Below are 14,286 nucleotides of genomic sequence, written 5' to 3'. Positions count from 1 at the left end.
ACTCTTTGCAACACCATGGACTGCAGCACGCCAGGCCTCCCTGTCCATCACCAACTCCCAGAGTTTACTCAAACTCATGTCCATTGAGTTGGTGATTCCATCCAACCATCTCATCCTCTGTCGTCCCCTTCTCCTCCTGCTTTCAATCTTTCCCAGCATCAGGGTCTTTTCCAATGAGTCAGTTCTTCACATCAGGTGGCCAAAATATTGAAGTTTCAGCTTCAACATTAGTGCTTCCAAGGAATATTCAGGACTGACTTCCTTTAGGATGGACTGGTCGGATCTCCTTGCAGTCCAAAGGACTCTCAAGAGTCTTCTCCAATACCACAGTTAAAAAGGATCAATTCTTCAGCACTCAGCTTTCTTTATAGTCCAACTCTCAAATCCATACATGACTACTGGAAAAACCATAGCCTTGACTAGACAGACCTTTGTTGGCAAAGTAATGTCTCTGCTTTTTAATACGCTGTGTAGGTTGGTCATAACTTTTCTCCCAAGGAGTGTCTTTTAATTTCATGGCTGCAGTCACCATCTGCAGTGATTTTGGAGGCCCCAAAAATAAAGTTTGCACTGTTCCCACTGTTTCCCCATCTATTTCCCATGAAGTGATGGGACCAGATGCCATGATCTTAGTTTTCTGAATGTTGAGTTTTAAGCCAGCTTTTTTACTTTCCTCTTTCAAGAGGCTCTTTAGTTCTTTGCTTTTTGCCATAAGGGTGGTGTCATCTGCATATCTGAGGTTACTGATATTTCTCCTGGCAATGTTGATTCCAGCTTGTGCTTCATCCAGCCCAGGGTTTCTCATGATGTACTCTGCATATAAGTTAAATAAGGAGGGTGACAGTATACAGCCTTGATGTACTCCTTTCCCGATCTGGAACCAGTCTGTTGTTCCATGTCCAGTTCTAATTGTTGCTTCCTGACCTGCATATAGATTTCTCAAGAGGCAGGTAAGGTGATCTGGTATTCCCATCTCTTTAAGAATTTTCCAGAGTTTGTGGTGATCCACAAAGTCAAAGGCTTTGGCATAGTCAATAAAGCAGAAATAGATGTTTTTCTGGAACTCTCTTGCTCTTTCGATAATCCAGCAGATGTTGGCAATTTGATCTCTGGTTCCTCTGCCTTTTCTTTTTTTTTTTTTCCTCTGCCTTTTCTAAATCCAGCTTGAACACCTGGAAATCCACGATTCACGTACTGTTGAAGCCTGGCTTGGAGAATTTTGAGCATTACTTTACTAGCGTGTGAGATGAGTGCAACTGTGCAGTAGTTTGAGCATTCTTTGGCACTGCCTTTCTTTGAGATTGGAATGAAAACTGACTTTTTTCCAGTCCTGTGGCCAATCCTGAGTTTTCCAAATTTGCTGGCATATTGAGTGCAGCACTTTTACAGCAGTAGATGAGACTGCCTAGATAGAAAAACCTGGCCATTTGGATTAGATGGGGTCATAATCTAATCAGACTTGATCAGATTTCCCTTTGGGGATGATCTTATTCAGTTCACTTCTGAGAAGAATGGACTAATGAGGAAATACATAAGCTCATCAGACTAAAATGGGAGCTATTCCATTTAGCTTCTATTCCATTTAATTCCATTAGCTTCCCCAATACAAAATATGGCAAAACCAAAGAGCATACAAATGGAGAATAATCAAGATTTTATACTATCTTAAGCCAGTACTGCAGGACCTAATAGGTTTCGCTCTTTTTGGAGCTCATCAGCTGCAGGTAACGGCTCAAATCTAGTCCCATACAGCACACCTGTAGAGCATTTTACCATTACAAAGCCTCCCATTCACCATCTTCTATTTATTATATTCTGACAATCCTTGGCGTTTCCTTGGTACTAACTAAAAGAAGCTTTACATTTAGGTGCTAAAGGCTCTGCTGAGGCAAAGTAATCACATGACTCTTATTGTTAAAATTCCCCAAAGTCAACTGTCCACAGCCTAGGCTGTTATCTGCCATTCAAGAAGGCCTACTATATTCTTGGAACTACTGCAGCACAGATCCAATCACACCGAGGCATAGAAGGCCTCGAGCTGTCCAGAGAATACTGTTGATCCCTGCCCTCCCAGCTCTAAATTTTGGGAGCTACTTTTTCATCCCTTTTCCTTTATGCTTCTGGTAGTAAATCTAGAATCAAAGTTATTTTGAGAGAAAAGGAACAAAATAAAATTAAAATAGAAATCTTTAAAGCAGAATATTTATTGTGACATTTCCTGATGATACACTACATACCATACAGACACACATAAAAATGCACCAAACAGTGGCATTCGGGGTACCATGAAGTGTGTAGTAAGCTACCATCTGTGCACAGAAGGGTGGAAAAGAATGTGTACATATTTACTTTCATGTGCATAAAGTCTCTCTGGTGACTTTAGGAACTGGGTGGCTGTGGTGTAAGAGGTATATGTACATGGTTTTGAATTCTGAACATGTGATATATGGTTTTGAATTCTGAACATGTGAATACTAAAAAAAAGAAAATGAAATTTAACACATACCTGCACTCTTCTCTTATGCATTTAGCTGTGTGTTCATATGACATTGCTGACACTGCTGTGAGCTTGGAACTCACAAGGCTGACCATCTCTGTTCTTGTGGTTCTGAGAGCGTCTTTTTAACATCCTCAGAGTCTTAACTTTACCTCAGTATTCCCACAGAACCAGAGTCCAGGACATAGCATTATTTTAGTTTTCTTTAGCAACAATTTAGTTTAAAACTTTAAATGGCTTAACTTAAAAAAAAAATCCTCACAAAAATATCTTCTTCTGGCTTTCCTTCATAGTTTCTCACCTTCCTTAATGAAATAACAGCAAATAACGAGTGAAGGAAGCTAGGAAGAAAATAGAGAACTGAAAATTGTATTTTTGATAAGGATATAAAGAAAAGCATACAGAAGGATCTGTGAAAGAAGGAATAAACAAGTAAAAGCATAAAAGTCTGATGATAAATTTGCAACACTCTATTTCAGTGGTTCATGCAGCAAATGGAAAGGTATATGTATTTATGGCCATTATGTTAAGAGACTGGCAGGTAAGGTCTGACATAAAGGCATGACACAGGTTTAACAACCTAAAACTAAAATTTGTCTCATCATGTTAGAGACATTGCCAAGTCTCTGGAAATATACCAGCCTCACATCATCTTGATGTTTATTCTGACATTCAAGAAAATAACTACCAACAGCCAATTTTTGTTTTTAACCACCATCTTGGTGGCTAGAAGAAAATGTTTTCAGCTAGCCTGTAGACAAAGACTATGCATAAAGTTTCACACCTTGTGGAAAATATGACTACATTTTTACTTTAGTTCTAATCAGCCAATTTGCCCTACTGTGGCTAAACTAGTATGGCTCTACTTTATATCCACCATCTGTTCTGATTATTAGTGCTTTCATTCTAGTTGTTAAATATTTTAAATGTCATCCCTGGTCTAATATCACACATGAATAGACGTGGCCTGATCAATACTTCTAGGGTTAAGACCAAGTTTGTGAAAACGTATGGTGAACCTAGAACTGAGCATGCCGGTGACACTTGAACATGTCCATGATAGAGTTATCAAGCTACTGGTTAATCCTGGCAACTCTAACCAAATGTGTGTGATTCTGAAAGAAGTACTCTCAAATACTGAAGGAAGTATTCTTTCTCAGGTATTACTCAGAATAAAAGAACTGCAGAGACAAGTCTCTGCAGACTCTCTAGTCTCCTGTCCCATTGCAGAAATCTCCTCCACAGTGTGTTTATCCAGTAAATCTTTGCTTGAACACTTACAGTAATAAGAATTTCTCTTTTTCTTGGAATATCTCAATCCACTATTTTCAATGAACATAGAAAGGATCCTCCTACTGGAATGTCAGTAGGAGGACTGGCTCCTCCTCTTTCCATTCCCTAAAAATGCAATTTTCAAAATCAGCTCTCACTTTTTTCTACACTTCCTCTTTCACAGAGCTCTCCTTCACTCTTGAGATTCAAGAGTTACTTTATGGTTGACTTTGGGCATGATCTCTCATTTTTAGTCTGGTATTCCTAACTACCTCTGCGTGTGTGAGTGCTCAGTCACTAAGCCGTGTCCAACTCTTTGAGAACCTATGGACTGCAATCCACCAGGCTCCTCTGTCCATGGAATTTCCCAGGCAAGAATACTGGAATGGGTTGCCATTTCTTTCTCCAGGGAATCTTTCCGACTCAAGGAGCGAACCCACATCTCTTGCATTGCTGGCAGATTCTTCACCACTGAGCCACCTGGGAAGTCCAACTTAACCTCTGAGATATGCAATTTTTACATTTAAAAAAGACCTAACACTCAATATACTTCTATTTCTTTAAAATCCCTTCCCATGCTATCTTTGCTGTGTATTTTCTTTTTTAAAAATTCAATATTATTATTGTTTTCATATAACTTGTGTTTTAATTTAGTCCCTTTGTATTTTTATTGTTCTCATTTTCCTTTGCATCTCAAATAATTATAGGTATTTTAGAACTTCCTTTAGAGAAGGTCTTTTAGAAACGGTCCAGTAACAGCAATTCTTTGTTGTCTTTGTTGTCTAGAAACACCTTAATTTTGCCTTCTTTCTAGAAAAATATTTTTGCTGGATATGATAGTTATTTTCTCTCAGAACATTTTAGGTATCATTCTACTGTTCCTGGCTTCCATTGTTGCTTTGAAAAGTCAGCTGTTGAACTCCTTTGAAGACAATGTCTTTTTTTTTTTTTTTCTGACTGTTTTTAAGATCTTTGGCTATGAAGTATGTCTGCAATGTATGGATTAAAAAAAAAAAAAATCCTGCCAGATCCTTCTTGGGCCTGTGTTTTTTCTCCTTCCTCTAGTATTCCAATTAGAACACTCATATCCTCTATGTCCCTTAAGTCTCTTTCAGCCTATCCCACTGTGCTGCTTTTTCACATAGCTTCTTTAGTTCTATCTTCCAATTCATTAATTGTTTCTTATACTTCCCTGAACATCATCTCCTATACTCAGTTCATCATAACAAATCCTGAATGATGGACTCTTATCTTCAAATCTCTGATTTATTCCCAAATATTTGACTCCATTGCTATCATCCTAGTTGTGGGCCATATTTGTTTTTAGCTAAGTTAGAGAAATTTGGGGGATCTAAAACTTAGCTTGCACCCAAGACTTAAAGCTTTCTAAAATATTGACTTATTTGTTATGCTGATCTCTTATCACAGAATCTTTATTATCTCCTTCTACTTAATAATGACTGACCCCCAAAATATAATTTTTCCAGGATCTGGTCCCACTTTACCTATCCAAGCAGAATTCTCAGCCCTAAATAGGCCTGCCTTCTTTTTACCCCCCTGTACAAGCCATGTGCACGTTTGCTAACATGCTTTTGATACAGTCTCCTAACCCAAATTATATAAATCCTTTCAGGCCTCTCTTTTGCAGTTTCTCCTGATAACTCCCAGCACGCTCAGTCCGCTTTCTCATTTGCTTGAGCCCTTGTGTGTTCAGTACATATTTTAATTATCTTGACTCAATTAGATATAATTCTTTAGTATTTGAAGTTGAGCTATATGTAGCTTAACCATAATTCTAACCTAGATCTGATCCAAAGTTTTTATATAATTTTACTTATTTTTGGCCAAGCCATGTGGCTATGTGGGATCTTAGTTCCCCAACTAGGGATGAAACCCATGGTCCCTGCAGGGGAAGCATGGAGTCCTAATCACTGGATGGCCAGGGAATTCCCAAAAGTTTGCTTTCTAATATAATAAAATTGCCTCTCACTATTCAATAAATATTTGTTGACTTGTGTAAAAAAGAAACTAGATGTTGCAAAATCATATATGAAAATGCTTTACATGTAACTAGTTTATCTTAGCTTAGCTGGAACAAAGTAATCTTAAATGGCATTAAAATTTTTAAACTTTATTCATTTAAATACATTTCTCAGGAAATCTCCTCAAAGGGGATTCTGCAGCAGTTTATCAGTAAAGATAAACATTAGCTCCTTCGAAAATGACCACTCATTCTCTGACTCTCTAGTCAAATTACACAACTCCATCCTTTAGAGTAAATGTTAACCCCTAAAATTGTAAACCTAAAGTAATAGCTTACATATTTGGAAGTTCACTTCCAGGGGCCACTCCAGTGTTAAGGAAAAGGTACTAAAAACCTAATTTTATGTTTTATAAACTATTCTCAGGTTGATAAACAACTGATCCAGTTAAAATAGGTTGCACTACACCAAAGTTACCCACTTCACTTTATAACAAATGGCCATTACGTCTACACTAGAGTTTAACAATCTAATGAGAGTGACTGTTATTTGGGGTTTATAATGCAGAACCTTCTTTCCATGTTTAAGTGCTCTTGCTCTCTTTTTATTTCTAAATAGCATATAAAATATAAAATAGAATCTCAAATTATCTTGATAATGTGTACAGTTTTTTACGTATGTAAACATAATATTATATATATAACATATATATTTTACATATATATATTACATATATATTTTATTTTTATATATATGTGAAAAAACCATCTTGACATGTACATTTTTGGAAAATATTAATAGTTGCTTAATTCTAGGCCAAATAAGGGAGGAGAGACTGAAAAAGAGAAACTACTCTTAGTATTTCTCTCATAGGACAGTGATTATCTCTCTTACCTTTCCTGTCCCGTCCTTCATCAACACATACTGGCAGACTTCCTAGGTCAATGCAGAAATCCAGACAAGAGAAGGAAGCACACTAAAATAGTGGAGGACAGGCTACAGGAGATGGACAGTGTCAGTGTCATGGACATCATGTGGGAGAAAAGAAGGAATCGTCACAGTTAGTCTCTTTGTTTAAAAGAAACTAAAACAGTTACTTCAGTGGTAGAGAGAAAAGAAAAAAAGAAAGATCTTTCTACTTCTTTGTAGAAAGTCTCTTTTCAATAAGAACAGAGAAGAACTGCAGTTAATTTGGAAATTTGTCTTCAGAGAAACAGATAAAACTTAGCAATAGTATAAAGGAACAAAAGATAAATAAGACTTTTTTTCAATTCTAAAATATTGAGATTATTTATAGGCTTTGACAAAAGAAAAAAAAATCAGAACTATAATCTAGAAGCAGTGAAGAGGCTGTTCTATTTTTCTTCTCCAAGAGAATACAGACTATTAAAAGCAATAGGAATCCCAATGTTTATATATAAAAATGATGAATGAGTATACAGCTTTATACTATGAAAAAACACATTGTCACATTTAACAATGAAGTTCTAGAAACTGACCAAATTTTAGTATCAGTGAGGAGCTTTTATTTCACATCAGGGACAATCTTTTGTACATACTTACATGATATGAAATACTTCCTATACCTCTGCCCCTCCTCAACCTGTGTCCCCATGCCCCACCCAATCTATCAGTAAGTACTACAGTGCTTGAAATACCACTGCTAGGAAGAGTCCCTTGAGATTTAAACAGCCTTTGAAATTTAGTATGTACCTCTCCCCTCCAATGTACGATGCTAGGAAAGTACGAAGTTACTCACGCTAGCAATGTGATTGTTTCTTCCAATTAGTAGTAGTTCATAAAGGTGGATACCTGGATGAATCAAGGTATAGGAAAAGGGGCAAAAGAAGATATGGAACCTAAGGAAAACTATTTTACAACCTAGGATACAACCAGTAGCTATATTATGAAAACACAGGTTAAAGCTTCTACATGTGTGATTTAGGTATTTCTTTCAAATTAATGCTTAACTGCAACAAGTTAAAGTCATAACATTTCTAAACAAAGTAAATGACATTTTTCTCAAGATTATCTTTTCTATAAAGTAAAAGGTAATTTATTTAACAATGAATTCATTTTTAAAACTTGATTCTATCAATTCTGATAACATCTGATTCGTTTATCCACATTTGTGAAAATGCATACCTCATATTCTTTTCTGCAAACTCTGGAAATATCATTTTTTGACGATGCCTAAAAGATAACAAATTCCTCAATTAATTTATTACACATGCTCTTCAGTATGAAACCAAAAAGAATACAAACATAAGTATATGTAATTGCTGGCACAGCAGTCTTTACTTCATCAAGGAAAACCTCATGCTCAAATATTATCCAAACAAATCTCATATAATTTTTTAAACAAGCATTAGCTCCAGATATGCTAGAATTTCATTCTTCTATGGCTTTAATCTCACATAATAACACAGTCCTTTTGTTATTTCAGAAACTAGATAAGTTTGAAGGAAATGTAAATCAGAGGACTTTTTTAAAAAAGTCTAAATTCCATTCTGTAACAAATTTTCTTGTGAAGCTCTGCTGCAGTGAATTTTCTTATGAAGTTCTGCCAGGGCATTTATAGTTTGCTTTTTCTTTAACCCTTCATATTCTAAGTTCCCATATGAACCCATATCCTCAGAAAAAATCCGTACCTAACAGAGGAGACAACTAAAGAAGGAAAGGCAATGCCAGGCAATTAATTAATAAAAGTTATTTTTATGTAATTTTCTTAACAAGTTTATGAAGAAGAAATTAACCTTTCTACAGATGAGGAAACGGACACACAGAGAAACAACGTGATTTACTGAAGTATATACTTTCCATAAAAAACAAGCCAAAACACATCTGCTGAGGGGTGGCTGTTCTTCTACATGATAACAGTCTCCACTCAGAAATACAGTCCCAGAGCCATGGGCTCTGGTTCCTTTTTCTATTTCCTCCTCTTCTATCACCTAGGCTCATGCAGTTCTTAATAGATCAGCTGACGAGGACAGGGAAAGCAAGCAGCAGAATGGACTGGCAACTATTCTGTGTCTCACGAGATACACTACAGTTCAAATCCTCTTACAACTCAGTTTCACCTCAATGCCTGCAGGAGAACAGCAGATAGTTAGGCTGTGTGCTGCCCAAAGAGTGTGGTTTGGTAGTCTGTATGAAAGTGAAGGTGTCTCATATACTCCTGTTCAAAGACCAGTCACTAGAAGAAGAAAATAAGACAAGGCTTTGCAGCTGCAGTTTCAGGGCCACTTAAGTTTCCCAGTTAAGAGTGCTCCCACCACTTGGAGTTAGAGGAGCCTGGAGACCAGTTTTACCACAGCACTCTGACGAATCACCATGAGCATATAGTGAGGAAGAGTTCGGGGGTCTAACTTGATTCAGACCTGAGATACATCAAATCAGAGAGGAGTCATAATTCACTGTAGGAGTCATGCTCACCTGAGGAGCAGAGAAGGAATAAAGAACACAGAGTAAATCCATGATGAAAGACAGAGGGAAGATAAAAGCAAAATAAGCCAACTGTGTCAATTGCTTTCATCCAAGCACGCCTGGAATTTATACCACTATTTGGAGTTGTTTAGCACTGATTAAGCATGACCATAGGCAGAGTACAAAAGTCCTTGATTTCAATAACATTTTTTCTTTGTGTGGCAGAGAGAAGTTAAAGCACAAGAGAAGGCTGAGTGTCTTATATGCAGCAGACATAACTGAAAAAGCAGCATGTCTAAAAGGAAATATTCTATGCAAGGAATGCTAAATTTGCAGCTGCTACGGGTCACCTCTCCAGAAATAGGCAAGATCCAGGACACAGCTAAAATGCAAACTATACTGCACTCTGCTTAAGAGCCTCATTGCTAAGTGTTACCTGCTTGCATGCCTGTCGACATTCCAAGGTAATAGCCAGTTCACAGCAGCCTAAGCCAACCCAGCCATCAGACTTCTTAAACACACCTTAAAAACAAAATGTTCAAATGTTTTGGTCATAAGAAGTGACAAAACAAACTGGTTCAAGGATACCACTCAAGTCAAAGCAAGTTTCCGTAAGAAAACTAGCTTAGATAGCAGGGTCTCAAAAGTATGAAGCCCCTCCTCCCACCCTGACTCTCAATGCTATCTAGTCTTCTCAGGGTCTCTTCTCCCTGCTCACCTTAAATTCTCTTTAGCTCATTCTCACTCTAAGGTGGACAAAATCTCCAGAGGACATACGGGTTAAGGAAAGCAAAGACTTCTTTCACCTCTGGACTGTGAACCAGAGGCAGGACTCCTATTAATAACTTAATAAGCAAGCAAACAAAATAGGGCATGAGTATTATTGTATTCAAAATACCTAGAATAGCATAAAACCCATGATGCTGTTTAACAACTGATACTTAGTAAACAGACAGGAACATCTCTTGTGAGCCATGACTGAATTTGATAGGTACACTTTACTGTGGGGCAAAATGACTATACTGATGCAATTTATGCACAGTAGCTATTTCTCCAACCAAATTACAGTGATACCAAAAGGTGGTAAAATTATAAAGAGTTCTAATGCAATTTTAAGATCCCTTTTTGCAATTATAAATGTCAATGAATAACTCCTAGATGAAATTAGGAGATATAAATAATGATTATGATAAAAGAAAAAATTTACTTGTAGGAATGCTGTAAATTCCTTATCTCTTTTAAGAAATGCTTTATGCTGCTTCCATGTAATACACAGATCTGCAAATTCACATGTACATTAAATTATTTCCATTTGAAAAAAATGTCAGGGATTCAAGGCAATAGGTAACATAGTTCTCTATACGAAACCAAGACCTAATATAAAAAACAGAAGCATTCCACTAAAAAAACAAACAAAAGCAAACAAATTGCCCATGGACAGACAAAGCTCTCAAAATATAATCATAAACCATTCCAACTGTTCAAACTGGCTAAGAATACCGCATATCATAAGATTCTATATCCCTATATGTTTAAATGGTATTAAAGGGCAGCAGACTCCCATCTAGTCCCACTGCCCAGCATAGATTCCTCTTGATCTTTGCTGCTTGCTACTCAGAATTGCACATATTCTATAAAGAATTTTGAATGGAACCAATGTAGGTCATATCTGTGAGCTTTTATACCATAATTCAGTATACTGCTATTTTCACATATCCAGTACCTTTTGTGTGTTAGTTGCTTAGTTATGTCTGACTCTTTGCAACTCCATGGACTGAAGCCCTCTAGGCTCCTCTGTCCATGGAATTCTCCAGGCATGAGTACTGGAGTGGGTTGCCATTCCCTTCTCGAGGGGAGCTTCCCAATCCAGAGATCGAACCTGGGTCTTCCATATTGCAGGCAGATTCTTTACCATCTGAGCCACAAAAGGAGCTCTTACCTCTTAGAAAATATTAAATTATTCAACAAGCAACTACATTCACTGAACCCTTACTATATACAAAGCCCTTTATCAGGTATTTTGTGGGCTAACAAATAGATAAAAATATATGATTTATCCCTTTATGGAGATTACAGTTTGGTAGGAACAATACACACACATATATAATTATAGACACTAGGTAGAGGGATAATTAGGAAAACAAGCAAGGATGTGAGCAATTCCAAGACGAAAATAGTTCAATTAGTTTGAAATGAAAACTTTCAACAGTGTGAAAACCTTTAGAATTCAGAGAAATGTAAGCTATACTCCCTTTTTTCAAGGCACTGGCTTTAACCAGGACTGGAAAACGAGCTCTAATCCTAGGAGATCGGGAATGCCAGACAGGGAGTTTGGGCTTTATTCCGACTGAAGTGGACAGCCCCTGAGGGAGTTTTTTTGAAGAGGGTGGGGAAGACAGCTATGGTGTGTTGAAACATGAGTTATGAAGTTACTCCAAAAATCCACCCAAAAAGTGTAATAATAAAGGCTTGATCTAGGAATAGCAAGGATGGATGCAAGATTTTACAAGAGGGTGAACGAAGCTAAAAAGAAAAAACATTCAGAGATAATGACTTGAGGGTTTCCAGTCTAGTGGCATTCATAACAAAAAGCAATTATAAGATGAGTTTGGTTTTGAGTCATGCTACCTGGATGCAGAGATCCAAGTAGAGAAGACTCGAAGTCATGAATAATAACTTGTATTTGAAAATTATCTTCTCAGAGCTGATTAGATAACAGTTCTGGGAAGGAATGTGATACCAGGGTGAGTGTGGAGAAAGAAGGGAAGAGGACCACACACAGGAATAGCCATGGTAGTTACAGGGGTGATGGTGTGTGTGTGTGGAGGTTGGGGGTGGTGGTGGGGATAAGAGAGGACAAAGTCACAGGCCAAGGTGAAGTCACAAGGAGGTAGTGGTCAATGTATCAACTATTACATGGAAGTCAAAAAGAACAAGTACTGAGAAAAAGCTGTAAGATCTAGGAACCAAGAGATCTTGGTGATCTTTCAAAGCCTAGTTTCAACAGAACAATTGAAGTGGAAACAAGAATACCATAAAGGACTGAGTGAATGAGAATAAATGATACATTTGAAAATTTGGATGCCTCCAAGGAGAGGATAGAAATCCAAGGGTATATATTAGGTTACAGGACTATGACACAGATTTTACAATCACAAAATAAGTTTTAATGTTATACTATTGCTTACCTGGCAAAGATGAATTCATACAACTCCAAATGTCAACCTAAAATTATAATCACCAAAAGATTTTAATGTAGAAAACAAAATACAATTTCTACAGAAATTACGTATAGCTAATTTGATTATGTGTGTCTCTATACAATCAATGATCTAGAAGCATCAACCAGCTATTTGAGGAAGAAAAAATAGAAATGAGATGTAAAAATACTGCTTGTTGTTGTCTCAACTTCCCATCTGGGATACAAAGGACAAGTATGGTTACTCAGGATGTTTACTGGAATAACTGTTTCCAAGCACAGAGATAAAAGTGCCTGTTGAGTGACTGAAGTAAAATATGTCAGTCAGAACTGTTTGATCATCAACTTTCCCATTTAACCCAACCTACCTTATCTAAACAGGCTTTCTCATGCCAGTTCAGACTTTTTTAGCTTGGCCATGAGGATCCCAAACATGGGATGGTCCATGCATTAGAGACATTTTAAGTTACATGATTCAGACAGGCATGCAATGTATTTTTAGTATACCAGAAAATGAGAAGACAGAAGTAATGAGAAATTACACATTTTCCCTTACCCTAAATCTGACTTCTTAAAAATAAAAATAAATATAAGATTTAGTTATAGTTTTCATAAAATTGTCAAAATAATAAGTAAAATTCTCAATTTCAGAGAAACTATTATTATGAAATTTAAAGACTAGAACATATTTTTATATAATACTGTTTTTATACCTACATCATAAACAATAAAAGATGAAAGACAATATTCCATCCAGCAATTTGTATGAAGATCTTTTTAAAGTATCCAGTTAAATCTAACATTTTACTTTGACCACAAACCCCAATCACACTGAAAAATTTGTTAAAGCAAAAGTAACTCAATAGAGTGCTTCATTAGACAAAAACTTCCATAGTTAAGTCAAACAATACCTACCATTGTTTCAGGGCAATAATCTGGGGCTCGCTGCAACAGATGTTTTAGTCGCGATTCACTTTTTGAGGAAAATATCTACTTGACAAAAAAAAAGTTTTACGGCATTTTTTCAATAAGAAAATGGAAGAGGTAAATTTTTTTATCCTCTAGGTTTATCAGTTGTCTAGAATATTTTCCAATTTCCCTTCATAAATGTGCTTTATTGTAAAACATCAGTCCTGACTTCTTATATAAATTCAAATTCTAAAAGTTTTAATTCCAAATCTTTAACTGCCTTCACACAGTGGTTTTCACTGACAATTCAGCAACTTACCCCACTATCATCTTCCTAACTTTCTACAGCCATCAAGTGCATTAGTATTCACTCCAAATCAAAACCTAAATATCAGTAGAATACCCTTTCTCTATTCCTTGCTGGTTGAAGAATTAAAGATTCCTTATTCCTGGCAATTCTTCTGTCAGTGAGCTCTGCCAGTTTTAGCATCCTAGCCTCTCACTCCTCCAGTGATTGGGATGACTGACTTACCTGATTGTTGAGTCTGAGCAGGGAAAGTGAATCCAATTCTTACCTCTCTTCCTCTGCAAGTAAGTAGTCTATCTGGAGTTTAGTGCATACTTAGAGATAAATGCTATCTACATTCAGCATTTGTGTAACCAGAAATAAAGTAATTTGGTCAGGGAAGAACTTGGTCAGGGAAGAATTTTTTTTATTAGGATGACTATAGTATTCACTTACTTTGCTACATTATAGAATTTCAAACACTTTAGATTTTAAGAAATTAGTCCTTGCCTGTTGCAAGTATCTCATAAAAATAATTTACCCTATGGAACATTAGTGGAAAAAACAAGAGGAAACAAGGCAAAAAGTCAGGAAAGGAGTGCTTCCAAAAGTAGGAGAGTTACTTTAAAAGCTCTCTTATGCTGACACCATCAAGAGGACATTTTTGCTTTTAAAAAGCTATTGTTCTGGCAGTAAATTTGCAGAAAACTTAATC

At 36.6% G+C, this 14,286-nt stretch overlaps 1 protein-coding gene across 1 annotated transcript in view; it reads right to left on the bottom strand.

Annotated features, from left to right (window-relative positions):
• Nucleotides 1-14,286, bottom strand: part of RECK (reversion inducing cysteine rich protein with kazal motifs) — an 81,378-nt gene that overhangs the window by 50,421 nt on the left and 16,671 nt on the right. The window contains exons 3-6 of the mRNA XM_061425640.1: nt 13,292-13,366; nt 12,366-12,402; nt 9,614-9,699; nt 7,897-7,944 (exon numbers count right to left, since the gene is read on the bottom strand). Of these exons, the coding sequence (XP_061281624.1) occupies nt 7,897-7,944; nt 9,614-9,699; nt 12,366-12,402; nt 13,292-13,366 (246 nt within the window). The remainder of the gene's footprint in view (nt 1-7,896; nt 7,945-9,613; nt 9,700-12,365; nt 12,403-13,291; nt 13,367-14,286) is intronic.

This window comes from Bos javanicus, chromosome 8 (genome assembly GCF_032452875.1).
Source record: "Bos javanicus breed banteng chromosome 8, ARS-OSU_banteng_1.0, whole genome shotgun sequence".
Lineage (NCBI taxonomy): Eukaryota > Metazoa > Chordata > Mammalia > Artiodactyla > Bovidae > Bos > Bos javanicus.
This window is presented reverse-complemented; position numbering and strand designations above follow the sequence as displayed.